Source organism: Athene noctua, chromosome 20 (genome assembly GCF_965140245.1).
Source record: "Athene noctua chromosome 20, bAthNoc1.hap1.1, whole genome shotgun sequence".
Lineage (NCBI taxonomy): Eukaryota > Metazoa > Chordata > Aves > Strigiformes > Strigidae > Athene > Athene noctua.
In genome coordinates, this window is record NC_134056.1 from 6,226,054 (window position 1) to 6,253,454 (window position 27,401).

A 27,401-nucleotide genomic window follows, 5' to 3' on the forward strand; every position below is an offset into this window, starting at 1 on the left:
GGCAGCCACATGTTGAATGCAGGTGTATTTATTGGAACACATTTTCAGCACAAGGTGTAACACTTAAGCACAGGAGCGTTATTACAATCTGTACAGCATCCTGGGAACAGCACGGACAACACAGACATGCAGCCCTACGGGCTCTGCAGCAGATTCAAAGGCGGCTGCAGTGGCTTAACAAAGACAGCTTAAAACAATGAGAAATCCCAACAGTGGCTCATTCTCTGACCTCCCCTCGGGCCTGGCTGGGTATATACAAGCATCCAATGAACAGCACAGTAAAATGAACATGCTGAACCATTTACAGACTTTTAAAGAAGAAGTTGCTGTTTGCAGCAAACATTTGGTCTAGAAAAAAAAAAACAACCTGAAGGCCACATTTGTCTTTTCAAACTCTCCTGTCCTACACCCTGTCCCCCTTTCTAGCTCTATGTCAAAGAACCACCTTCCCCTCCCACCCTGTCCTGTTTTACGTGGGGAGCTCGGCAGGTCCCAGCCCTGTGCTGCGCCTGGTACCACCACGGCCAGGGTTGACCCTGTGGAATCAGTCACGTTCCAGCCCCGTGGAAGCGAGGTTTGGTTCCACAACCCCTGAGAGGCCGCCTCTGCCTCTGCCCTGCTCTGCTTCCATTAAATCGCACTCAAACACTTGCAAAGATTTAACTATTGCCTTTCTGCCTTACGAGGTGAACAAAGAGCTTTCAGGAATAGCCCTGCTGAGCAAAGTAGTGTTGAGCCTTTTCGGCCTTTGTTCCTCTCCCCACTGCCTGCTCTTGGATGCTCCTTGGCTGTGGTAGCGGCAGCAGATCGGGGAGCAAGTTATTTCTGTTCATTAAATGAGCCACTGTGTACACAAACGACATCTGGGGTGAGAAGCTGGAATGACCTCAGCATGGAGGGGGGGGGTGCAGAAAACAGCTCCTTCCTAAAAAAAACTGCTCCAGCAGCCCCTGAGCCTGCTCAGCCCCATCCAGGGTGACCTGTCTGGGCAGGCTCTGCGCCCCTTCGCTCCTCGGGACGGACGTGGGACAGCTCGAGGTTTACAGCGGGGTCGGGCTGAGAAGGGGGTTGTGAAGCAGGAGCCCTAAAGCCCGTGTCCCCCAGCTCCCTGGTTAAACGGCTCGTGTCCCACCCGGGGGCTGCGCCCCACAGCTGCCAGGAGCGGAAAGAACGTGGTGGGAAGCCGCGGGGAGGGGGGATTCTTTCAGCTTTGTTCTCTGAAAATGTGCTGAACACGTGAAATCAGATACAAGGAGAAAAAAAAAAAAAATCCGCGAAACCGTGAAGGTGTGGCTTTAGGGGTTAGGGGAGAAAGAAACTGCCTCTTTCAAAATTTCTTACTTGATTGCAACTGAATTTATAAGAATTGGATAAAGAGCAAAACCAGGAGGTTGTGACAGCTGTGCACCACCAGCACAAAACTACTGGGAGACGTTGTGACTTTAGTCAGCTTCAAATAACAGGTTCCTCTAGTTGCAACACTGCCCGCTGGAAACTTGATGTTTTATTACCTTTTATACATTTGAGTTAAAAAGTGCCAAAAGCAAAACCTGCAAAGGAGCAGAGAGCCTCAGTTCACTGGGGGCAAGCTGGGAGTGCTGGTTCTTGCAGGCAAACAAAAAAGGAGAGGGCTCGGGTCAAAACCCGTCCTGGTGAGGTCTGGCTGCTGCCTCCTGCCACAGCCCCAGCCGGAGCTGAATGAGAGAAGCTGCTTTTCTCCCAGTCTTGCTCCGCACCCCCCCTCTGTGCAAAGCCCCGTGAAAGGACAACGGAGGAAACGTGCCCTCCCCAGAGGTGGTGGTGGGAGCTGCCCACACCTCGAGCACCAGCCAAGGGACGGGGTTTGGCTCCTCGGGGTTCCCCAGCCTTCCATCCCCGCACGGACGGACCTGTGCCGTACCTTCCCTGCCCCGTCCCGCGCAGATCACACAGCCCGGGTCTCTGCTTCAATCTTCTGCTCCCCATGTAGGTTTTCCAGTTCTTGGACCTGGACCAGGTTCTGTCTGATAGCAATCTCCGGGCCCCCTCCGTACAGTGTGCTTAAATAAATCCACGTCTCCTCGGAAATCTGCCCATAATCAGCACCTGAGGGGGGACAACGGCAGCCATCGGTGGAGGGAAGGGCTGGGGCACCCACTGCACCACACCGTCCTCTTCCACTGCCTCCCCCCACACGGGCCCCCCCGGGGAAAGCACCCGTGGTCCCTGCAGCTGCATGCTCCAGACCCGGGGGAGCCCCCCCCGCCCCGCTGGCAGCTCTGCACTGCGCAGCGGTAGCCACAGGGGTCCCCACCAGCCCCCCGTGGTGCCACCGGCTGCTGGAAGCCAAGACGCAAAGCCAACTTTCATCTGCGCGCAGCAGAGCCCAGCGCGCGCAGCACAGGCCCTGTGATTTCACCAGCTGGACCCCAGCAGATGCTGAGTGAAGATGAAGCCAAAAGCAACGGCAGATCAAAGCTCCCACACCACGGGGGGCAAAGGGGAGTGGGGGAAGGGGCCTGGGGAGCAGCACCAGCAGGAGGGGGACTGCAGGCTCCAGTGCAGCGAGAGGGTCGGGCAGGAGCTGCCGCTGCAGAGCGGGGCCGGTCACGCGGGGGTCAGCGGCGGGTTGTGCAGGGAACTGTCACCCCCTGTGACACCGTCTTGCTCTGTGACCACTTCACTCTGCACTGCCAGACCCAGCAGAACATTCTCCTTCACCTTTTTGGCGCACAAGGCAGGAAGCACGAGCCTTACCCTGCTTCACTTGCACGTGGCCACCTGCTTTTGCAAGTGCAATCTTGCTGTTGTCAATTGGTCCGGGAGGCTCTGTCAGAGAACAAACATGTCAAAAAAACATTCTGCTTTCCATGTTCCCACCAGATTCAGCTTCTTATTTCCTGAGCTAGTTCTCTTGTTATTTCTGCCCTGCTCTTGGGGACCTGCCAGCAGCTTGGGTGGCTGGTGCCTGAACTCTGTTCAGCCTCAAGTCCCACCAGTCAGGTGCAGCACTCACTGAGGAGCAAATATAACTCATTTCCATTCCAGACCAGAGCTCTCTGGCTTCTTACCGTTATCCTTCCCCTTGACAAAGGCTTCCCACTCCCGGAACCACTGCATGCTGATACAGTAGATGACACTTGGAGACTCCTCTGCCTGGAAAGCCTTGTTCAGCTGGGAGAGCAGAGAATAGACACGGAGGGATTTAGTCAGAGATCTGGGGGAGCCCCTTCTGTTCACTGTAAGGCAGCCTTTAGGAGAACCCCATGTCACTCCACCACCTTCCTCACCACCCGTTCCTGCTCAGCAGAGCCGGCAGGAGACCCCGATGGTTTCAGACTGGGTGTGCAGGCAGCCACACGCAGCATTATCGTGTTCAGCTGCCCTTCCCCGTGCTGCAGCGCTGGGGAACCCCAAGGTCAATCTCCTGGCCATGCTGTAGATCACGTTCTGGAAAGCCAGGGCAGTTTTCCACTAACAGTCTGTGACAGGTCTCCACTTCCCACCTCTGCCCCTCGCCCTCCTTTCCAGGTGCTTCCCCTACGAACCTTGATGAAGGTGTCGATCTCGATTCTCCTGCGCTTGGCAAGTGCTTCGATCTCCACTTGGCAAACGGAGCACACGTACAGATGGTTCACGGCGGGGCCACCCCCAAACCTGAGCACAGGAAAAGAGGGAGGGGAACAGAGAACTGCAGGGGAATGGAAACGCTCCCCAGCCCTGCATCCCACAGAGATGGGTTTTATACTGCCCCAGGCACTGGTGAGGGAGCTGCAACTGCAGCTGAGTGGAGAGAACTGCTGTAGCACGGGGAGGGTCACATATTGCTCTGGGACAACGCACTGACACAGTTCATGCTGGTTTAGATGTGGAGGCTCTACCAAATACCAGTCTTTGCCAGTCCACACCAAGTACTGCATGTCTTTGAGGTGCCCTGGGAAGGCGTTGTGTCTTGGTCATTGCCCGAGGTGTGTGAAATAAAAACCAAAACTCAACGGGAGAAAGAATGAAACAGCCATATTCACCTGTTGTAGAGATATTCCCACACATTTTGGGGCAGAATCACAACCAGGTCATCGATGTAATGATATTTATTGGGAGGGATCCCTGTGGAGGAAAGGGAAGAGGGAGAGTTAACAAGGGAACTCATTACTGTTGAGTAAAAACACAAATAAAAAGAGGCAGATCTTCCTTGCTGAAAACTCCTATTCCAGAATCTGCTTCTTATGCTAATGAAGACAGTCAAGAGTTCATTAACTGTGAAGGTTTCTCAATTCACAGCCTCAATTCTAATCAAGTGCTTCATTTCCAATTGGAGATTTATAAACAAGAGGACTCCCCAGCATGACAGATGAGGAAGCAGAACAGTAAAACGTGTTATCAGCTCTCTTCAGGAGCACGTGCTCCGTTCTCCACACAAGCACTGAAGGCCGGCCTTGCTGGTAGGGTAACACAGATAAATGCTCTTATCTGCTTTTTACAGGTTTGTTTTTAAAAACAAATAAGAGAACTGAAAAGTGTTGTTTCCCAGCACTACGCATCCCTCCCGGCCTCTGATCAGCAGGACAATGGGGCATTTGTCTCATCTCTCCCTGAGCCATCTGGAGTTTCTGCCAAAGAAGGATCCTACTGCAGCAAGTGCTGTACTAGGAAGACAGCTGGAGCTGCTTTTCTGCATCTGTTAATGCACCAGGAAGCACAAAGGTACAGCTGAGTCACTCTTCCCAGGTCCAGCAGTGCTGCCTTACCTCCGTGAGAGCACAGGAAGGTGTGATTGGTGATGGGACCAGGCTCAGCAAAGGTGTTGAACTTATTGAGCCACTCTCGAGAGATGTAGAACTGGAGTAAACTGTGCTCCTTCATGCTGGCAAGGGACACAACCTTCTGACGCTCTCGCACAGCTTCTTCACTGCTTTTCCTTAAGTAGGGAAAGGAAATGAAAATTAAGCGATTCCTGAAAACTTTAAGAAGTTTGTGAAATGCATTTCTAGGTTTTCTATAACCAGCAAGGGACTGCTGTAGCCAGGGCACAACGCACCTGTAGAACAAGACATAGGCTTCCGCATTCTGTACCACGGTCTCGTGGACTTCAGTGACATACTGGTCATCAAACTCGTACCACTGGCCGTTGATCACGTTCTGGCAGTAGGCTATGTAATGCCCACCTGTGACAGAGAAAACACCACACTGCTGGGATTCGGAGCACAGAAATCAGGGCTGGGTAGTGTCAGCAGCACAAACAGGATTGACTGTGGGCAGAGAACAGAGAGCCAGGAAAAAAAAAAAAAAAAAAAAAAAGGAGTAATTCCTGCTCAGGCAAGCTTTGCAGGAGCAGGGTGCCTGGCACTGTCACCCTGATTTGCCTTCCTTGGAAAGGGCCTCTCGGTGAGACAGAACATGGGGGAAGGGTTTGAACCAAGCCAGCAGCGAGGCTGAAATAGCTGCAGGGTGTCTGTCGGGAGCTGCTGGGTTCCCTGTTCAAAGGGCAGAGGCTGAGCAAGCCTGGGAACGGAGGGGGCAGGCCTGGCGCTGCACCTCACCCCAGAGGGGTACTGCCTGGTCCTGGCACAGCCCGCAGCTTTGCTCACACTCCTCTCGTTCCTGTTTGCCTGTGCGCACAGAAGGACTCACTGCCTGCTGTGCCGTGGTGACAGATGACTGACAGGAGATCGTAGGTGGTGATCTGGGAGACACACTCCTTGGCTAGGAAAGGCCGCAGATCCAGCCCTTCCAAGGGGAAGGAGACGTGGCTGTTGATCTTGAAGGAATACATCACTTCATGCCGGAACCGTTTCAAGTGGATGCAAAGAATCTGAAAGACCAAAGGACAGAGAACACCAAAGCACAGTTTTGCCGTGGGTATTCTGATAAAACAGCACATCTCTCTGCGTCTGATCTTTCCACTTGTTAGTCATGAATCCTGCTGGCTCGTCAGCTTAGAACGGGGAAGTCTCTTCTGGTCTAGATGCAGGGCTTTGCCACCAAAACAAACTGCTATTCTACCTCTGGCCTCCTTACTTCCTCAGCGGCTGCTAAAAGAAAATGAGGAAACCAGGTGCTTTTGCTCACCTCTGGTAGCCGGAGGACTTTGCAGTACTTCACTCCATTCCGCAGTCTGAGGGAGGAAGAGAAACTAGCTGTGAGAAATCTCTAAAGCAAAGGGATGCCAAAGGGCAAGGCTGGGTCTTGCTCACTTTGAAATCCAAGACAAATCCTGACTTCCAGCAGCCACAAATTCAGGCTTTTTGCAGCATCCTTCCTAAATGAGGCATGGCATGAGCAGTTTGTCACCCCTCTTCTTTCTAATAGCTCTGTTACTGCTAAGCCACATCCCTGTTCAGATCCTTCTTCCTTTCTTTTCCCCCCAAAACCAGCACTTCTCCTGTCTGCCACCAGTGACCTCTCAAGACCAGAACTCTAGCAGAAGGCAAGGCAGAACTTACATGACACTCAGCAGAAGAAATGTCCAGGCAGAGCGCATAGCAGAATGTTTGACAACAGTACAGAGAAATCAAGTTCCAGAAATACAAGACGATACAGATAATGCAAACTTACTTTTTACACCGTTCACAACTGTACATGTTGTCCCCTGTGGATGAAGAGAAGAAAGACACTATGCGGTTGGAGCACAATGCTGATATGGCTACACTCCCATCCAGTGCAGAGAAACCAAGTTAAGCCACCTCTTGAGGAAGGGAGGGTGAGAAGAGATCAAAACCAGCCCTTCTCTCAGTATAGGTAAGCAAAAAAAAAGAATGCAGTCCCCTAGCAGAAAAGAATGTAACTGCCCACTGACACAAGTGAATACAGCAAATTGTTTGAGTCCTCTAGAGTTTAAGAAATTGATGGAAAAAGTGAAGAAACCAAGAAGGCTAAGGAGCCACAGCACTCACAGCCAACCAACAGCCACGGCTGCTCCCCGTTGAGGACACTCACTCAGATTTCCCACCCCTGAGCAGGTGGAAAAACTCACTTCTGCTCAGAGATGCTGAGCTGCCAACTTCTGGTACTGCCAGTCTCTACGTGAAATACTGAGGCAGGATTTCCAGATTTAATCCACCTCCAAAATGTTATGTGAAATACTCCTCCATGCGGTTTGCCTTGTTTCATGCTGTCAGACCCCACTGAAGAAAACTCACCCTTCAACTCATCCGCTGCAAAAAAGGCAGCGAGGCAATCCTCCAGCGTCACAACAGGACCCCAAAACCAGCTAGGGATACAGGACACCACAAATCTGCAGAAGAGAGGGGATTATACATAAAATAGCCGGACACTTTGGTATAAAACCCCAAAGGGACGATGGGTTTCCTTCTAGGTGTAGGTCCTAAGCTCATCACACATCCCAGAGGAGCAGAGAAAGCGTGATTTCTCTCAGCTGATGCTCCTACTGTGATTGTTCAAACTGGAAATGATTTGGAAAACTACATCAGGAATTAATTTGCTCTGGAGGGCAAGACTGAGCTAAAGGCGTAAATAAGTGAGGGATTATCAGCTGCACAAGAGATCTCCAGGTGTATGACAGAACTAGAGGAACAGTAGTAACTGGTTTACATGAGAAGGTTTCAGACCTGTGAGGTACCACACACTGTCCTCCAAGGAATGGTTACAACTGGCATTCTGCTGGAAACACCACTGGTTAGGGACAGCTGCCTTCCAGCAGGGGAAATCCCAGAAAAAAGAGGTTCTGCATAGGGAACACACCTCCGGATGTACTCCATGATGAAAGCAATCCAGCCTTGTGAGGCATAGTTGTCCCCACATGCCCCTGTCTTAGCTGGCACGTTTTGGTAGATGGCAGAGTGCAATTTGGCCAAGTCCTCCTTCCCCGGGATCGGGAGTGACAGGTCCTGGAATGTCTCCACTGTTGTAGAAACCTGGAAATATCCAAGAGCAAGAGGTCTGGGTTTCCTGTGGGTGTAATGGAGCTGGGACCTGACCTTCATCACCTTTTATCTCTGCTTGGATTTTGTCTAGGCTACAAACCTGAGCTGGCAGTAAGAGCAACTTGGCTCTGGCTAATTATTCTTCGCTGCTGTCAGCAGGATGAGTTTTGTCATGGTCTTTGTAGCACTAGAATGAGTTTTCTAATGTGAACATGATATTGCTAAGCCAATTCAGTAACACGAATAAGCAAACAGATCCCTACAGAGAAATAAGGCTTCTTGCCACGGCAGGTTTCTCACACCTCCCCCGCCATCCACCTATCATCATTCCAGCAGGCCGTACTGCATCCCACGGGCTCTGGAAAAAGGAGCACCATTTCCTAAGGGGAGATCTACAAGGGAAGAGACTGCGCTCTTTGCCTGACAGCCTCCTGACGACTCACTCTGTCGCAGGTGAGGCACTGCACCAGGCTGAGAATGGAGCCATCAAAGATGTCAGAAATCACACTGCGATAACGAAGTTCTTTCTTCTTTTTCCCAGAAGGCTGCATCTGGGCTGCAAGACAAACAAGGGAGACCCATCATGTAGCAACTCTCTCCGCATCTCTGGTCTCAGTAGAGCCACACAGCCACACAAGAACACAGGACAAGTGCTGTCCTGCCTCTCCAGGTGCCACTCACAAGCCTGTTATAAACGGACACGAAGCGCACCACTGCTTCGGGTGGTACAGAAAGGGGGAGGCAGCCAACTGAACCAACACAAACGTGCCAGCTCTCAGCAGGCAGAAATTGTTCCAGCATTTACTGGAAATGCTGTTTTCATCCTCTTACTCCATGTTTAGAAGCCTGGCCCTGCCACAGAGAGCCCCTGCTTTTCTGAGGTCTTGCAACATTCTGCTCTAAGCTTTACCCTTCACTTCCTCTCCCCCCTCAACCTGTCCATGTACTTTGTCCTTTGTTTTTCCCCTCGGACATTTCCCATGTGTTCCCCAGGTGTCTTGCACTGGAGAGGACTCTCCACAGCAGGGACTGGCCAAACACACAGTTCTGTTTAATAACAAACCCTCTTGCCCACGCACACGTGCATGGAGACAGAGCGCTTTTTATCCAGCCAGAACATCTGTGGCTGTGCTGACCTCAGCCAGGGGCTGGGACAGGGCTGAGGAAAGAATGTCATCACTGAACAGCTGTAGGGACAGCGGCAGAAGCACATGCCATTGTGTTTGCAGACTACGCAGTGCTGAGGGATCTCGATTTGCAATTTGCTTGAGATGAAGAGACCAGTTTGATAACAACAGAAGCCAGGCTCCGCTCTGACGCCTCACCACGCTCCCAGCCCTGGATGGACATCTGCAGTCTGAATTCTAGGACTGCGAGCCCACGATGCCTGCGAGGCAGGAAGCCCTCCCTCAGCAACATCATCTTACAGTTCTCTGGCCCACATGCTATGAAATTCAAGTCTGGCAGACAAATGTTTACACATCTCCACACTCCCCTAAAGGGACAGAGCTTGTGCCTGGGACTTCATAACCATTTTATTAATAACAAACACAGCATGCAGATACAGGCAGAGAAATCATTCCAAGCTCTAACACAAGAGCATCCTAGAACATCTGTTGCGCCCAGAGTTTGCCTTTACCTGCAGGTTTATTGTAGTCATCGCCTTGTACTATTTTAAAAGCACTGATGTCCAGGGGAATCAGCACTTCTTACAACTGCTAATCAAGAATCATGATGGACTCCTCCTCTCTACTGTAAATGAAGCCCTCCTCCTCTACATGCTCCCCTCTTTGTCTCCCAGCACACACTCTGCATTACCTTTTTTGAGTACGTAGGAAGGTCCAAGCCTGGCAGGGCTGGAGCGAGGAGGACTGCTAGAAAGCTTGGAGTGCATTTCGTGATGGACTGGACTGCAGGGGCGTGAGGAGCAACGCACGTAGGCGTCATTGTCAGGTTCTGTTGGGAAAATGGGGAGGGAGAAGAGCACTGGTGAAAACCCCAGTTACGAAAAGCAACCCCATTGCAGTCAATGCCAGGCCAGCTCTGCCATCCAGCACAGAATCTTTCCCAATATGTACCTTTCAGTGTCTATTAACTGTCCTGTTTGCACAGGCTGGCAGGGACAGCTCCCCCAGTGCATGGGTAAGAGTGCATACAGAGCTATACTGAACAGCTAATAATTACATATTAAAAAAAATACCAATCCACCATTTTTTCACACTTATGACTAATTAGGTTTTACAGCTTGCTCTTGTATCCCTAATCCACATAAACAGCATTGCTGTCTTCGGTGCCAGTTGGCAGAGTAAGACTCTTACATAAAGAAGTGTTGAAAGATCGGATATGTTCAGTTTGAGGTGACTCCACACCTACGACTTAACTGCTGCTCTTTTTTCCCTAAGACACAAAAATGCACAGACTGTGTCTCTGCCTTTTCTCTCCACAAAGCCCACAGTCCAACACTAACAAAGACCTCCTTCCACGCCTTTCCCACAGCTAGTATTTCCCCAGGCCAGCCTATCAGATAAAGCAAAGTACATATACAAAACCTTTTTCTAAAATTACAAAAAGGCATAAATACAGTGTTTGGCAGAGACAGCTATCACTGCCTTCGGGACACAGTCTTTGCTCAGCTCCATAGCACTTTAGCCCATCTAAGCACCTCTCTGGCTCACACCTTAGATTTTCTTAAAGCAACAACTGTTCACAAAGGCAGAACTACTGCCAGGGGCACTGAGGAAAATCTTGGATGCAAAATCTCTTGAAACCCATGGAAGGAACAGTCCCATTATGTGCCACTGCACTACAACACAGTCCCTGTGTAGGGTGGTAACATGTCTTCTCATCAATAACATGACTGGAAGAGGTGTATACCTGGTGTTCTACATGGGCTGGCAGGACGGGGAGCTGGCAGCATCTCCGGTGAGGTTCTACCATCAACTGGCATCATAGTAGTATCAACATCTGCATCCTCATCCACCTGCTCCGAGTTGCTGCGCCGATGGCCACAGGAGAACTTTCTGTCCTTCATCCTCTCTTTCTCGGAGATCCCTCTCCCTGCTTCATCCTGGATCAACAACTCTGTCTCTGCCAGGGTGCTGCTGCCCATGGCCCCTGTGGTCCGACTTTGACCATCTCCTTCACCCCTGTCACTGCTCGAGTCACAAGAGAGGAACTCATCCTCTGAAGGACTTCGGTCACCCTCTCGCTTGTCATCCTGGTCACTGGTATCCAAATCCCTCATCTCTGCAACAACGGGTTCCTTCAGTTCTTCGTGAAGCTGATCCATCAGGCACCGCAGGAACTCCTGAGTGTCCTGAAAGCCAGGAGTAATTCCGTGTTAGTATCCATCCAGAAGTGGAGCAAATGAGGGGGGCAAAAGAGGAGATGGCTCCATTCCCAGCCTCTTTCCATGCTGCCCACAAAGATTAGCCAACTCTGCCACACGAGGAGACCCTACTAAAGTAGAGAGAGCACCGTGGCGGTGTACCAAGAAGCCTGTCTGCTACATAATTTTTTTTAACTCCTAAATGATAAAAGGCCCAATTTTTATCTGAACATCTTCACCTGAAAGACATGAAAATCCAGAGAGCGGTCACAGTATGTAAACCATGAGCTTATTTATTAGGGGTTTACCAGTGATAAGAGGTGAGAGACAAGGAGAAACCTAATAAAGTCAGCGGGCTGTAAAGAACAGACTCTTGCCAGCAAAACAAATTTCATGAACACTGACTTCTGCTCATGGCAATCCCTCTCAGAGAGGGCAGATTAAAATCTTTAATAAATGGAGAATGGAACCAGAAACCAAAGGCTATACAGTCTAGGTGCAAGCTGCTACATTCATAATCCATGGTAAAAGAGCTGATACGCTGGCTTCAAAGGATCTGCTGGAAAGCAACTTGGTATTTTGACAACTCCAGAAAGTTAATTATGATGTTCCTGTTATTTTATGGAAGTTTGGCTTTTAGCCTGCCCTGTCTTCCTTTCAACTTTATCTCTTCACAGCTGAGAGTTTTCCAATCCAACATACTTCACATCAAAGATAAATATAGAAGTTCTTTCATTAATCATGATTTTTATTCTGTTTTGATTCCCTGTCAGTATCACAGCTCAGATGTACTGTCACTTCTCTTGTAAATTTTCTAATCATGGTTTGATGCTTACATTTTATTCTAAAGAATAAACACAAGACATATACTGATAAAAACTTCAAAGAAAAAAAAGGATACTATCTTTAAATGTTATTCCCCAGAAAAAGAATATAGAACATTCCTATCTTTAACTTTTCACTACAGATTTATCCAGGTTTCTCAGCTCTGATGTGAATAAATAATACCTAACCCTCATATAGCATGTATCAATAGATCTCAAAGCCCTTTATAAAGGAGGTGACCATCATAATTTCAGAGGTGAGAAAGCTGACACAGGAAAGTGCACTGATTTGGTACCAGTAAGCCAGAGGCAGAGCCTGGAAGAGAATCCAGGTCCCCTAAATCCCACCCAAGTGTTCTGTCAGGTCACTAATACTGACACAAACTGGGCATGACCCCTGAGCTCAAGCTCTTCCTTCTGAACACAGGCACCACTGCTGCAGGAAGAAAAATCCCTCCCCCATCTTTGGAATAATGGCATGTTTTTGTTGAGGCCCCACCTGCTGTGCATAGCCTCGGAACATGGGGTTGACAAGTTTAATTCCATGGGACAGACTGCTTGGAACAACATAACTCGGGCTGTTTAGATATGGAAAAAAAAAAAAAAAAAAAAGTTAGTTTGCTTATCAGGCCTAGAGCCAGTTTGTGTAATAAACCATAGAACAGGGTGTGGTAACTAGTTAAAGAGGACAAAAGATAATTATGTACCTGCAAAGCCTGGGCATATATTTCTTTATTAGTTGGATGACATACAAATTAAGAGACAGAAACCATCTCACAGTCATTTCAGTCTACCCTTCCAGAGAGACTCTTCCCTAGAGCACATTTAATTTAAAGCTCTGTCCACACTTTGAATGGTCTCAGGTGATTCTCTACAGAGCGGGGCTTTGCAATTAGTTACTTGGTTTGATTTTGCAGCACCATGTCTGTCTCAAAATCTGGGTGGGCTGATCACCCAGTAAATGAGATAAATAAAACCAATATTAAAATGACATTATATTACTTCAAAGTCTACAGAAAGACACTGATCACTTTTGCTCTGTATCTTACTCATCCCTTGTTAACAGCTAACATGAAAGAAACATGCAATGCCATTTAAATTCCTAGTTTGATTTTTTTCAACTGATTGCACAAAGCAGACATCTTCAGATTTAAACAGGGCTGCATTATTTTACACTGTCCTTTGAACTGGTCTAGAATTTGAACCAATAACAAACACTTCACAAAACATCACCTGCATTTTCCAATATCTTCCATAAAAATCTATCACTTTTCCCATCCAAATCATCGATCCCTCTGATAATCAAGAGCAGTGCCATTAATTGCTGGTCAGTCCATGCAAAACACTCAGAACTGGCCAAAAGTATTCCCTTATTTTTTCTTCATTGCCAACAGGGAAGCTATATATATATATTAAAAATATATCTTTCAAAAGTTGTAATATTAAGAATGTATTCATTTCACTGACATCCATATGCCCATTTTATCACCAGTAGCAGGACAGGGGATCTCCTAGATATGGGGGAATCCTCGCACACCCATCTACATGGGGTTGGAACTGACTGCCTTAGACAATGCACTTATCCCCGAAGGTCAAATTTCCTCTTTGCTGATGCCAGACTTCAGAACTAACATAACTATGAAACCTGTCCCAATTAAATTAATTAAATTAAACCACTCACCGTTTCTTATGCCAAACCTCAGACACCAACTTCTGGTAACTTTTACACAGTGCTGGTTTCTTATCTGTACGGACCAGTCCACCACATTCCAGAAAAAACTGTGTGAGAGGTGGGCTACAAGAAAAAAAAGAGAAGAACTCAGTGCACAGAAATTTCTCCTCTGCTTCTATTTAAGGGTTTATCAAAACTTAAATGCATGCATTTTTGAAAGCATGCTTAAGATACAGATTTTTTTAATCCAGGAAAGAAGCGATTCCAGATGTAGACTTGACTCCTAACACGGAACAAAAAGGCTGACCTGAATCTGTTCCCAGTATAGTTCTCAGCAGGATAGCTAACAAATATTTTAGAATATGGGTCGTTAGAAAGGTATCAGTGGGGAGAACAAAGAGATGTGACATGCCTTCCCATGCGATAAATACATTTCTGTCACGGGAGAAATGTTTATGTTTTACTTCAAGCACTAATCTAAACATGAGTCTTGTACGTCGCCACAAGCTGGCTATTCATTCTGTTTCCTACTGTAAAACTGCTGTTGCCCTAAACAAACACTACATTTTTCTGCACCTAGCCTGGCGAATTTCTCTTTGCAAGACTCTTGAATCGGAGGTGCCACTTTTGATATTTAGTGAAGTCTCGTAAAGACTCTGCTGAAGGGCCCTAGTGCCTACCAGTTAGAGAGAGCCTGAAGGGCTGCATTCATGTAGCAGGAGTTCCCAAGATTTTTCATTCCGGTAAGGCCTAAAGCACAAACAAGAGAGGCATGAAACACTTTCCAGACATGCTGCTTTCTACATTCCTCCCCAAAGGAGAGGGAATTCAGCCCTTTCTAGGCTGAATCCTACAGATTGCAGAGATAGCCTCACAGCCCTTTCATCAACTCGATGCAGAGTTACCTCTTGGTTTCAAATCATCATCCTCTGATTCAGATTCACCTTCATCAGCCACTGCAATTGGAACAGCTTTCAAAGGGTGAGCAGGCAATGGAGAATCCTAAATTAAAGACAAAGAAATAAGCATCAGTGAGAGGCCTGCTTTGAAAGATGAGTTGTAAGAGATATTATCATACACATAAATCGAGCCAGCCTTTAAAAAAAAAGCACTCTGGAGAGAGAAGAACCAGTTGCACTGTCCCCCCTTCTCACTAATGCAAGGAGGGTGTGGAAATGGTACCATTACTGCTTCCAGTACACATGATAAGAGAGGAATCAGGAATATGCAGCAGTGTCACAAGAACATGTGCTTCTGGTCTGACAGCTAAAATTTCCATAGGCCGTGCATTGAGAATGAAGATGTGACAGCTGTTGTGGTTCCTCCCAGAAACAGATGCCCCACGGAAGAAGCTAGGAAAGGTTAAAAATAATGTCAGAATGGATATTCAAGTCATCTGGAAGTGTTCTTGCTGGGAGATCCCATAAGGCAAAGCTGTTGGGCCTCTGGCTACAGGTAACCACCTTCAGTGAAAGAGTTCCCATCACAGCAAAAGCCTGGCTCATAGTGGAAACCTCTTGGCTAATTCTGCAACAGGTAAACAAAACCTCTGCCAAGCATTCCACCCTGCCACGCTGTGACACAGACCCACCGGTTCAGGGAACTTCACTGGCGGTGACTGCGTGTGCGTTGCCAGGCGCTGGTCCAAGAACACCTCCTTTTCACAAGCGTAACACCAGACACGGAAAGTGGTCAGATTCACCGTCAGGTTGTGCTTTTTGGCCTAAAAATTAAAAGGTGAAATAATGAATGATTTGACAGCTGGCTCAAGTTGAAACACTGGACTACCAGAACAGGCTAGAGGAGGATAGGTAATGGGAAAAATCTGACTCTGTCTTAAGATGGACAGCAAAGCTCACCTGTGCATGAAGTGTGCTGTGGTCAGCAAAGGACTCCCCACAACCAACATAAGGACAACCAATCTAGTGAGAGAAAAGAGCAAAATTACAATGGACGCATCAAATTAGACCCTTCACAAAACAGTCTGCAGCTTCAGTCCCACCAGCAGCTGAAACTTCAGAATTGATCTTGCCAGTTTTCTAACCTGTTTTTGATTCAGGGCCCAGAATAAGATGAAAAATTGGAGTTGCTTGATTTAAGGAAGAAAACCTGGAACCAGGTCTGCACCCACGTAAAGGCTCCATTCCAAGGCAACTGCTCCAATGGGCAGCTCATCCAAGCAGTCTCAAACCATCTGGGCAACCAGTGTAAAAATAAACTCCCTCTGCCCACCCGTATGCCCCTTCTCATCCCCTTTTGCCTCGCTGCCCTGAGCGATGTCTTCTGAGGTCTCACACTTGCAGCTTCCCTCCACAGTGGCCAGCAGAGGCAGGACGCAGCCAGCAGTCAGTGCTGGCCATTTTATTTTATTCCTTCTTATGGGGATTACCAGGGGGCAGTCACCTATGAGGAATGAACTGTTACATCCTGGCATATTCTGACAGCGTTAGCCTTTTATCTAGGGATAAAAAATAGTTCTCCTTGGAGTCCATCAAAAACCTGTCGATCGTTCTACTGTGAACCCCCCCTTTGCTTCCCGCTCTTTTTTTTTTTTTCAGAACAATACCTTCTTTTTTTTAAAAAAATACATTAAAGGGAAGTCCCACCATATCATGCACACAAATAGCAAGCCATTTTTACCTGAAGACAAGCCCAGAGATTTGGTCCCACAGCTCCACAAGACTGGCAAGTCCCCTGCATATTCATGATAAAAGAAGGTTTGTTTGCTTGTTTGGTTTTTAAGTAACCTAGTCCTTCAAGAGTGGGAAACTTCTCTATAAGACAGCCCTCGCCTGCCTGCAGTATTTCATTTCTTAATCCCACACTTCCAATTAAATACACACTTTGCAGCATTTTAACAAAGTGACACATTTGAGCAGGATAAAATGACAGTGAGAAATAGATCAGATGGGGCCAACAAAGGTTTACTTTATGGGACGTGGGCAGGGTACATCAGCATTGGAAGAGTTTCTGCCTCTCATCTACAGAGATAGGCAGCATTATTCTCCAAAAAGCAAACATGCAAACCCATGCATGAAAAAGGGAAAGGACTGACAACCAGCACACCCTGTACCTTGGATTTGAGCAGCAGATCATCCCTGGTCACCTCTCCTATGGAATCCAGGTGAGGACAGATGTCTCTTGTATCCCCCATTTTCACCAATGCCCACCTGCAGGGGGGTGTCTTCCTAGGACAAGAAAGGATAGTTCCTTTCAGCTACATGTCAGATTTGCTCTCAGAGGCTGTAAGAAGATAAATTAGCACGTTTTGTATATTACAGATTATGATATCCATCTGTAAGGTTCAAAGATCAAACCAAATCTAAATCTAGTCAGTCATATTAACTAGCACAGTTCTGACCTGTCGCTAAGTGGCTGCATTGTGGTATCGTGAGCAAAGCAACAGGGAGGAGAAGAAAACATGTGAAGAAAGCTAATAATCTGTACAATGTGGAATGTGCGTTCAGAAACGTCGGGAGGAGCTCAGCACACAGGCACAGCTTCAGCAGCACAGCTGCTGACTCAGCTTCAGGTATAGGGATGGATTTGCTGTAATCTCAAAATGCCAACAGAGGTACAGTGAGCACCCTCTTCTTAATCTTAAACTCCCTGACTGTCTGGATCACAGAGCATCTCTCAATGATGCAGAATCCTGCAGCAATAACCAAAAACTCCCATTAACTCCTATGTGCTTTCCATATGTAACTCAACTGGTCTTGTGTACCATGAATACCCTGATAAGCCAAGCTTTCCCCTCTAGAAACTGGGTGTTCTGTGCTAGCTTGGCAGGTAGGGTGGGAAAAAAAAATGGTGATGTGAACTGGCTGCCTCTTGCCAAACACGCACATGCAGTATGAAGAGATACACATCTAAATAGCTTGTTTGCATGACACTTAGATTAAAAGTGAAAGGGCACTGCAGCCCAAGACACAAGTATTTAGCTTATGGTGTCTAGGGGCTTCATGCTACCCATTCTGTGCTGATCTGAATATCACATTTAGTTATTATACTACTTTATCAAACATTAAAAATATGATTACTGTTGTAAATTAAACTGGGCAAGAGGGAATTAGACTTAAATGATCTGTAACACAGATAATCAATCTTCAGTCTCTGAAAAATTTACCATTTCATCGATTTTTAACAACATGGAGCCACGTTAACTCTCCAAGATGTACCAAATGTAACGAGACAGTTTCACCCAGCTCCTGCATCCAAGCACCTCAAGTACAGAGGATTTCATAGCTGCATGCTTATGAGCACAAGAAACACTTTCATGGTAGTCCATGCGTATGTAAAAAACCTGAAACGTCTCAGTAACATGCAGCTATAAAAAAAAAGAGATGAGTTTGTGTTTCTTAAGCACAGTTTTAAGTAATCTCACTTGTGGCTGTTAAAGGAAAAAGAAGACAAGTGATATTAACAACACAGAGCAGGATCCAAAATATTACTATTGGCTGGAAAGCCCACATCATTATAAAAAAAAAAAAGAAGTGGAAAATTCTTATGAAGTTAATTCTGATGAAGTTAATGACTCCAGCTGCATGGTTGCTATTTTCTGTTGTTTTCACATTTTGAGGACATTTGAAAGAATTCCCAGTGTTATCTGGTCTGAATCACTGTGAGCGGGGGGAAAAAAAAAAAAAAAAAAGGATAAATGAAGAAGCCATATCAGCAACACTTATCTTGGGAGTTGAAAAGCTTGCCTAGCACCTTGCCTTGGCAGAAGACAAACGTCAAGGATAATTTTATAACAATGTTTTTCCAGCCCTCTTTGGAACTGAATAAACTGAACTGGAGGAGCAAAACAAAACTGGAGGGGGAAGGAATCATATTTGCATGCCAGAAAGCACAACACTGGTTGCAACCAGGGTCTCAGTAACCTGTGAAGAGATGCTTAACAAACAACTGAGCAATTTCATGCAGCTTCACAGAGAAGCAAAATAGTATCATGTAACATATGTTGATTTAAAAGACAAGTGACAAGAGCGCCAGTATCTTTGACTAACACATAAAACTGGGACACTTCCAGGCTCTCAGCCCCTTCTTCAAAACTAACCCCTTTTCTCAAATGCATCAGCTGGTTCAATTAAAAAAAAAAAAAAAAAGTACCAATGCCATGTTTGCTAGTTCACCTTCCTTGATTTCTTATCCCTTTCCCAGAAGAGGTAGGTCTCCCAGAAAAGCTAAGAAACAAAATATTGATTTAAAATTAATTCCAGACCCCTTCAATTTCACCAGCTTCAGCTAACTGGGAATGGTTTTGCAGCACACACTGTTAAATATGGTCCTGTAGATGTGGATGATCCATGGGACCACTCCCCAACTCTAAATTAAAACCATGTCTCTAAACTTACCAGCACTGGGATGCTGATTTTCTCATCCAGGGCTTCCCTTTATGAACAAAACAGGGAATCCCTCATTTTCCCCCCTCAGCCTTGACCGAACGCATCAGAAACTGTTTAGAAGGAAGTATTCAATCCCGACCTGCCCACGACTCTGCTCTAAAAGCTTTAGCTGGCGCACAGAGCTCTCAAATGCTGCTCAGGAAATGAGAAATTTAATAAAAGCACTGCCTGAAAGCTTAACAGTGCTTGTCAAAATGTACTGTGTATGATGGGAAAAAAAGTTACCTTAGAACAAGTCCTTCAGCCTGATTTCTCAAGCACCACTGTGCAAGAACAGTACACGAACATGTCAGAACAATTCCACGGTAACTGCAACCTACTTTCAGTCGCTTAAATTGCTGCCAAAGCCAGTGTCTCTGCCTTCTACAGTAACACATTTCTCGATTTTTTTTTTTTCTTAAACAACTGTGTGGTTTAGTACCAAAGCTAGAGACAGCTGTCAAGAATGTCAGATACATGCAGATTCAGAGTCTGCAGAGTAACTGTTTGTACAAATAAAAGAAATCCTAGCACTGCTCATCTGCAAAATGACTACCAGGTCTGTTCCCTCATCTTGCATAACCTACCAAGATAAAGGAGCATCTGCAGTTGTTCTTAGCGACATTTTATACTTGAAATACTGAAGAAAGAAATATTTATTGAACTGCCCTGCTGACAAGGAAGAACCAGAAAGCAGGCACTTCTGACAGAGCTCGACGCCTGCACCGCATCACGTCTTGGACAGCCAGGTGTTTTATGCAGAACAGGCAGAGGAGACCAGGTTTTAACCCAGATTTATTACAGGATGTCACACCACGACAGCGCACCTAGAGATTTAGCTTTTAAGGAAAAAACACCTTCGGGAACACCACACCCCCCCGCTCCCCTCTGCCTTGCTGCGTCGCTCCTCAAGCACAGCAGACCCCCAAAACGGGACTCCTCTCGAACAGAGGCTGCGGCTGTTCGCCGTGAGCGAAGCTGAATATACACATGCCCGCACGCCGCTGCGTTCGGGCAGGACGAGCCACCGGCCGCCCCGCAGGGTCCCACTCCGAGGGTGGCGGGCGCACAGCGGCCGCTGCCACCCCGGGGAAGGCACCAGGCCCTGGGGGGTGCGGGGCCGCCCCGCTGCCCAGGCACGGCGGGACCTCGGGGGGGCCGGAGCTCCCCAGCCGCTGCTGCTGCATCATCCCCGGCCTGGCCCGGCCGCCCTCCCCACAACACCGCGGCCGAGGCGGAGCAGCCGTGACGGGTCGAACCGCCGCCCCCCCCAGCCCGCGTCCCTCTCTCACCTGCGGGATGCTCGGGGCGCCGCCGCCCCCGCCCCGCTGCGGGGCTGCGCCTCGGGCCGGGCCGCCGGGTAGGCCGCGCCCTGCGGCCCGGCGCGGGGAAGGGCCGCGGCGCCCCGAGCAGCGCGGGGAGGTGGCGGCGGCGGAGCGGCGGGCGCCGCGCAGGCCGGGGGAGGGGCGGGGGCCGGGCCGCGGCGGGGCGGGGAGGAGGCGGGCGGCGGCGCTGCTGCCCCTGCGGACCCCGGGGAGGCCGCTCCCGAGGGCTCCCCGCGCTGAGGGCCCGCCCGGTGCCCGCGTTACCCGAGCGGCCGGTACTTCTGGAGGGGCGAAGCCCGGGTCCCCTCAGCCCCGAGGGACCGCGGCCCGGTGGCGGGGACGCGGCAGGGGGATGACACCGGCTCGACGTGGCGCCGCCGGGCGCGGGGGAGCCACGTCCCGCTCGGAAGGCCGGGATTTACAATGGGAGCGTGGGACAGGCGCTGCCGGAGGCGCCATTTGTCCCTGGCCGCTCTGCCGGGACTGCGATAAACAAAGCGACTCTGGTGGCTGACACGGGATGTCCCTCGGGAAAGAGAACTCGTGTGCCGGGAGGGCACGGAGGGGTCTCGGCCCAACCGGCGGAGCGGGGCCCGCGCTGCTGGAGCGGCGGGAGGAGACGCCGCTCCCCGGGACAGGCGGGAGCGGGGCCGGCGGCTCCTGCCCGGCCGCGGTGCTGGCGGATGGGAGGTGCCGCCCGGCCTCGTCGCTGGGCTGTGACGTCATCGCTGCGCGACGCGGGGTCGGCGGTAGTGGAGGGGGGGTGGTGGTTGGTTGCGGTGTGGCGGAGCGCTGCAGCCGGTGCCATGCCGGCCAAGAAGTCCTTCCGCCGGCGGAGGGAGGACGAGGAGGAGGAGGAGGAGGACGAGCAGATCGCTGAGGAGGTCAGGTGGGTCGGGAGCCGGCGGAGAGCCCGGCTGGGCCCACCGCTCCCGCGGCCTACGGGCGCGCCCGGCCCTGCGGCGGTCGGGGCCGGGACCCCGGGCCCGCAGCGCCGCGTCCGGGTGTGTCACGCCGTGGTGTCCTGTCATATCGTCACGTACCGCTGTCGTGTCACATCATCCTGTTGCACCGGTGTATTATGGCTTCGTTGCGTCACACCGTCATTCTGTCGTCACGCAGATGACCGGCGCGCTGTGATGTCCGGCCGCAGGCCCCGGGACACAGCCGGGATCAGGGGGGGTCGCCACCCGGGTACGGGCTGAGGCGGGAGATGGGCGGGTTGTGCCGCAGAGACACCACCCCCCCGCCGCTCCTCGCCCTCCCCGGGGCAGCCCGCGGGGCCGGGGCTGACCTCGGCTCCTCTTCCGCTTCTGCCGCTTGGAAACGGGCGCTCACGGGGGGTCCGCGTCGATTTCAGAGCCCTGCGTGCCAAGCAAGATCTGTTCTGTTACTGTTTTATCTCAGAAAAATATTTTATGATGCACAGGTCGTGCCAGATACTGAAAGACATGCGTAATTAGGAAAAGTCTAAATATCTGAAGAAATTAAGAAAGCAGGTCAGCCTATATATAGGGACTTGATATTTAAATCTACCATAAACTTTCTTCTGAGTCACTCATGCACTGGTGTATCTTGGAATCATTCAGCTGCCTTATATTCACTTCAGAGCTGCTGCCCACGTTGCTGTCAACAGTGTTTCGTTAGTTCCCTCTTCTCCTGAGGAGTGACAGTTTTTATTAGCTAGGGCCAGCTGTTGCAGGAGTAACAGTGCCCCGCACTAACTTCGTCTTGCTTAGTAACCTTCTGTTTTCCTGTGAGGAGAATACTGCCTGGAGATCTTAATGAATTAAACCCGGTGATCCTTGGTGATCTTTCCACATTGGTGCTTTTTAAAGCCTTTCAGTGTTTGGATGCTTCTTTCCTCAATTGAGGAAAGGCATAGTGAGGGGACATAGCTAGCAGATGTCATGTGGGGCTTTTTCTGATTTCTCATATAAATGGAGTTGCTTAAACGAAGTAAAATAGAAAATATTTACCTAATCTATAACAAGAAAAGTGGACACTGATATGTAGAAATTTAAGGTAAAGTCAGTCTAGAAGATTCCACGTTAACTGCAGAAAATCAAATTAAATTAATTAGAACCAAAGCATCAAGTACTAAGTGAAATATTTTTTCTTTAGGTTAAAAGTTGAAGAAGCCAAAGAAGTTCAGAGCCTCAGAAAGCGGCCCAATGGGGTGAGGTAAGGGATGTACCACCAAGGCTGTGTAGTAGCGTTTTGTCCGATGGTGTAATGTAGCAGTAAATTTCTCGTCACGTGCCTCCTTTCAGTCAAAAGTGTTATATGTCGGATAGTGCCAAAACCATGCTGTCAGTAGAGGAGTTCCTACATTAAAGCCTGAGAAAGGAAAAGAGGGGAAGTTTGGTACAGGTGCACTGTGTCAGTTTACAACAAGCAAAGTCTGTTCTGTATCCCAGCCATGAAGAAAAATATTAAGATTGGGATTTACCATTCAATGTATATTCAACAAATTACTGTTGTACTAAACAGTAAAAGGTTTAAATTGGACTCTTTCACACCTCCTCTGTCCTAATTCCCCTCTCCCCTCTCATCTGGTGCCACTGATTAGCTGATGACCTAGTTGAAATGTGCACCAACAATGAACTGTGTCCCTTATTTTAGTTACTCGTTATAAGACACTAAAATCTGCCTTAACTTCTCATTTCCCCAAAACAGTAACAGTTCCTCTATCCATGTGGAGTGATCAGGAAGACTGTCAATTTAGTATTAATACAGTGTGTGAGGCTGTGCTAGATTTAGAGAAGGATAAAGAAACGCAGTATTGTTGGTAATATGTTTCTTTCCACTTAATTTTATTTACTTTATCTGCTCAACTAGTGCTGTGGCTCTGCTTGTGGGAGAGAAGTTACAAGAAGAAGCAACGCTTGTGGTAAGTGCCAGACACTTTCATCACCTCAGCACTAAGATGTAGTGATGTGAAAGTGGGAGTATGGCCTGGAGTAGGACTGGTGTCCCAGCTCAGTATTTACACGTTTTCTCTGGTTTTATCCAGATTTTGAAGACTAGCATTAAACTAGAGGGAAGCTTCAGGGCTTCTCATTATTTCTTCTTTTACAGGATGACCCATTTAAGATAAAATCTGGGGGAATGGTAGACATGAAGAAACTGAAAGAAAGAGGCAAGGACAGGTAGGTGCATATGAGCTCTGAAAATCTCTCCCTGGACTAGTATTAAATGGCAGCTAGTAATGAAGTAACCGCATTTGTTGCTTTGAAGAGTTTAACATAATGCAGTTTGGCCAGATACTGTTACTCTAACTTGTCAAATTATTTAAATTATAAAAAAACCCCAAACCAAACAACCCAAAACTGTAAACATTGTGGCTTTCATTTAGGATTAATGAAGAAGAAGATCTAAACTTGGGAACTTCCTTCTCAGCTGAAACCAACAGGCGGGATGAAGATGCTGACATGTAAGCTGTGCTGCATTGTGTCTGGGATGTTGAATTTGGGGTTGGGTGTCCCCTCACAATTATATTTTTTCTGTCTTGGATACCGAGTAGTCCAGTGACTAATTTCACTTGCTCTTTCACCTCCTGGCTGCCAGACTCGAGAAGGCTTTCTCATGGACAAAGATGGGAGGTGCCAGCCAGCTAGCTTGGCATTAAATACCAGTGGGAGCCTTCCCTGCTCTTGTGAAAGAGCTTGGAGGATCTGGTTGTTTCTTGGACAATTGCTTCTTGCAGTTGATGTTAGCTGAGTTGTTCTGGAGAGATTATTCATTCCTCTCTCCTAGCTATCAGGACAGTCATGCAGCTGTGCCCAGCAGTACTGGGACAGAGTACAGAAAACAGAATTAAATGCTATGTGTCCCTTGTATGCTGCTGTTTAGGATGAAGTACATTGAGACGGAGCTGAAGAAGAGAAAGGGAATCGTGGAGAACGAGGAGCAGAAGGTGAAGCTTAAGAATGCCGAGGACTCTCTATACGAGCTGCCAGAGAACATCCGTGTCTCCTCTGCCAAGAAGACTGAGGAGATGCTGTCCAACCAGATGCTGAGCGGCATTCCTGAAGTGGACCTGGGAATTGAGTATGTGGTTCACAGATCTGTTGGTTAGGGCCTGGATTGCTGGGATGAGCAGGTGCTGATTGGCAGAGCAGTGGAATGGCTGCATTGTACAGCCCTGGTTTGGCTCTGTGAGTGGGACTGAGCCTTGTTCTGGATTAACGCAGGATCTAGCACAGCATGTTCCACACAGGGATAGGGCTCCAGTGCAGCTCCATCGTGTGACTTCTGGGAAGAGCCTCTTGATTTTTGTGACTTGAATCTAGCAGCTTTCTGGAGGATCAGTTTGTGCCCCACGCTGAAAGAGGATGCACCAAGGATGTGAGCTTCCCTTTTGCCTTTGAAGCAAAGCATCTATTTCTGTAGCATTGCCTTCTCTCTCAAAAAACCACAGCAAATACCATAGCAGTGCTATTACTGTCTCCAAAATCCATCCACCTAGCATTTCTATGCCCACTACCCTTTCTAAATATTTTTTTCTTTTGTCTTTTTTCTAGCGCAAAAATAAAAAACATCATCTCCACAGAAGAGGCCAAGGCCAAGCTGCTGGCAGAGCAGCAGAACAAAAAGAAAGACAGCGAAACTTCCTTTGTTCCCACCAACATGGCTGTTAACTATGTCCAGCACAACAGATGTAAGTCTCACGTAGCTCTCCTGACCCAGGTGTGACCCTCTCCCCTGCTGAAGAAAAGCAGTCAGTTGGGACAGAGTCTGATGCAGGAGGAATTAGTTCATGTACCAGCACAAGCAGCTGCCTGATTCCTTTTTCTGGGACACTCATATAGACCCCATCTGGCTTGGTCTTTTTCATCCATCTGTCAGCATGGAGAAGGACATATTACTCACGGATTGACTCTCTGCTCTTGAACTCCCAGCTGACACTGCCTCATAAATTTCAAGACTTTGTGTCTTGAGCGTGTGCTGGAAATGCCTGCCTCGACTGCAATTCTAAATGATGGTTTATAATTGAGAGAATCCATTTTGTAGGCTGCCAAAGCAGACAGGCAGTCAAGCAAACATAGACCTTACTAGACAGGAGATGGGAATTAATTTCCGGGAGAGCCTCTCATACCGCAGCCATCTGGAGGAAAGGCAGCCTTCTGCTGTATCAAACCACGCTTACAGGCGTGGTTTGGAGTTAGATTTGTGTGTTCTGAAGGAAATGAGTCTTTGGGCCACTTCTGATGAAATAGTGCTAATGAAATTTGCTGTCTCCCATCTTGTGTGTATTGATTATCCATAGAAACCAATTACAAGAATGTTTGTTCTGTTGTTTCTGCTAAAGATCACTTGTAACAAATGACATAGAAATACATCTGTTTGAATAACACTGCTCCAGATAACACTCCTTATCCGATGGTTTCCTCCTTTCAGTTTATCACGAGGAGTTAAATGCACCTGTGCGAAGGAACAAAGAAGATCCAAAACCACGTCCACTGAGAGTGGGGGATACGGAGAGGCCAGAACCTGAGCGTAAGTTCCAAGTCTGGAATGTCATAAGGACAGTCAGTGAAACTTTTCAGGGGTTTTGCACAGAGAAATCACGCAGTTCTTCTTACCTCCTCTTCTCTTGGTGCCCTGAGAGAGTGGGGAAATGGAGCAATCTAAGTCCATGAGAGGCTGATTGCACTTGATGTACCCCTACTAGGTCACACATGGAGCCCTCTGGATGGAGGATGTCTAGAGATGCCCATGGGTGGAGTAGCAAAGGTCACAACTGAAATGTGTTGCCAAAGTTGTCTGACAAGGATTTGATGAAAGCTGGGGTAGCAAGGGGTGCAAGGTTGGGGAGCATTGACAGCTAAAGCAATAACCTTTCACACAGCGAAGAGCTGTATAAGGGAAGTGTTGGAGTTAAGGAAATGTCTCCTGTGAAAGGACAGGGAAATAGTATTTCCTTCTGTTTCTTTTGAAGGGCCTCTTCCAAATCACAAATGTCCAGCCAGTGAAAATGCCACAAATTATTATCACTATGAGAAATTCAGGAAGATGAAAGGACAGGAAATAATATTTCCTTCTCTTTCTTTTGAAGGGTCTCCTCCAAATCGCAAACGTCCACTCAATGAAAAAGCAACAGATGATTATCATTACGAGAAATTCAAGAAGATGAATAGGCGATACTGATGAATGTGGACTGAAGCCTTTGCAGTTGTGCTTCCACTAATAAAGGATTTTGTGTCAATGACCTGAAATGAAGCTGGGGAGAGTCACAGCCTTCACATGCTGGCGTTACCTACACAGCTTTTCTTGTGATCTTGTAGTGAATCAGTTTGCAGGTGATTGTGAACTCTTTGGTCAGTCAAATCTTGTATATAACTTATTTTCAGTTATAAACCTTCTTTTATAAGAACATGAGCTTCCACGCTTGGCATTTTTTAGTAAGGAAACAAAGTTGTTTATACAGATAATTTTTCGCCCTCTTAAACACAAAGAAAAAAAGAGATCCTTTGAAAGCAGCAGTGCTATTTGCCTTGTAAATATAAAGGGAAGATTTAAAGCCCGTTTGTTTGAATGTAACTGTGTTAGAAGACTTCCTGTTTGTTCCCAAGGGCCTTTGCTGTGCAGAGTGTGTAAGGCTGAGATGCTGCTCCACAGCCTGGCTCGTAAGTGCTCCAGGAGAAACTGTGGTGTGGGCTGTGCCTGGCACTGCCTTGCTGGGTCTGTCATCAGCACAAGAAACAACAGCAGAGACCCAGCGCTGAGGATTTTACATCATGAGCCATGTTCTTTTCTATCTTTTTCTCCCTGTAGAGTTATGTCTGTAGCAGTTCACTGCGCTTAAAAATTGGATCGGGTTGTAACTGTTGGAGGAAAATCTCACTTTGCACTCTTAGAACAAGGTCAATAGGGCAGCTGGTGAAGAGCCCTGAGGCCCTGCAGCCAGTGTGTGCCAGGTCTTCCTCAGAGGTGTGATCTGTGGGTACTTGCAGGCAAGATTTAGAACCTTTCAAATAATAAAAGTGTTTTTAAATGA

At 48.0% G+C, this 27,401-nt stretch overlaps 2 protein-coding genes across 7 annotated transcripts; one reads left to right on the top strand and one right to left on the bottom strand.

Annotated features, from left to right (window-relative positions):
- Positions 1–14: 14 nt before the first annotated feature.
- USP20 (ubiquitin specific peptidase 20) lies at positions 15–22,475 on the bottom strand. 6 transcript variants are annotated; one of them, XM_074924075.1, is made up of 25 exons: positions 19,661–20,343; positions 16,760–16,874; positions 16,327–16,380; positions 15,546–15,608; positions 15,278–15,409; positions 14,592–14,688; positions 14,367–14,436; positions 13,696–13,809; positions 12,514–12,592; positions 10,737–11,178; positions 9,681–9,818; positions 8,306–8,418; positions 7,681–7,853; positions 7,119–7,213; positions 6,535–6,568; positions 6,049–6,094; positions 5,611–5,791; positions 5,018–5,144; positions 4,728–4,897; positions 4,005–4,086; positions 3,528–3,636; positions 3,051–3,153; positions 2,737–2,808; positions 1,901–2,085; positions 15–1,550 (listed from the first exon to the last, which is right to left on the bottom strand). In XM_074924075.1, exons 1-24 carry the CDS (start codon positions 19,696–19,698, stop codon positions 1,925–1,927), a joined length of 2,808 nt encoding a protein of 935 aa, XP_074780176.1. In that variant the 5' UTR covers positions 19,699–20,343; the 3' UTR covers positions 15–1,550; positions 1,901–1,924. The 6 variants fall into 6 exon arrangements, with proteins under 6 accessions (XP_074780176.1, XP_074780175.1, XP_074780180.1 ...); XM_074924074.1 differs by having other exon boundaries at positions 15–1,694; XM_074924079.1 differs by lacking the exon at positions 19,661–20,343 and adding an exon at positions 21,442–22,475 and having other exon boundaries at positions 15–2,085.
- Positions 21,087–27,390, top strand: C20H9orf78 (chromosome 20 C9orf78 homolog). The gene is made up of 9 exons (XM_074924080.1): positions 21,087–21,287; positions 22,523–22,582; positions 23,240–23,291; positions 23,480–23,550; positions 23,757–23,834; positions 24,254–24,451; positions 24,925–25,061; positions 25,802–25,900; positions 26,460–27,390. The coding sequence occupies exons 1-9, from the start codon at positions 21,205–21,207 to the stop codon at positions 26,549–26,551; spliced, it is 870 nt and encodes a 289-aa protein (XP_074780181.1). The 5' UTR covers positions 21,087–21,204; the 3' UTR covers positions 26,552–27,390.
- Positions 27,391–27,401: the final 11 nt, after the last annotated feature.

What these genes read in the sequence shown, in the direction of transcription:
- USP20 (XM_074924075.1), bottom strand. Translation starts at nt 19,698, where the DNA reads ATGTCGCTAAGAACAACTGCAGATGCTCCTTTATCTTG. An exon ending in TGATGATTTGAAACCAAGAG is followed by an intron (nt 14,437 to 14,591) that starts GTAACTCTGCAT and finishes TTTGTGCTTTAG; the next exon opens with GCCTTACCGGAATGAAAAAT. An exon ending in CAGCCCATGTAGAACACCAG is followed by an intron (nt 9,819 to 10,736) that starts GTATACACCTCT and finishes TTTTCCCAACAG; the next exon opens with AACCTGACAATGACGCCTAC.
- C20H9orf78 (XM_074924080.1), top strand. Translation starts at nt 21,205, where the DNA reads ATGCCGGCCAAGAAGTCCTTCCGCCGGCGGAGGGAGGACGAGGAGGAG. An exon ending in AAGCGGCCCAATGGGGTGAG is followed by an intron (nt 22,583 to 23,239) that starts GTAAGGGATGTA and finishes CTGCTCAACTAG; the next exon opens with TGCTGTGGCTCTGCTTGTGG. An exon ending in CTATGTCCAGCACAACAGAT is followed by an intron (nt 25,062 to 25,801) that starts GTAAGTCTCACG and finishes TCCTCCTTTCAG; the next exon opens with TTTATCACGAGGAGTTAAAT.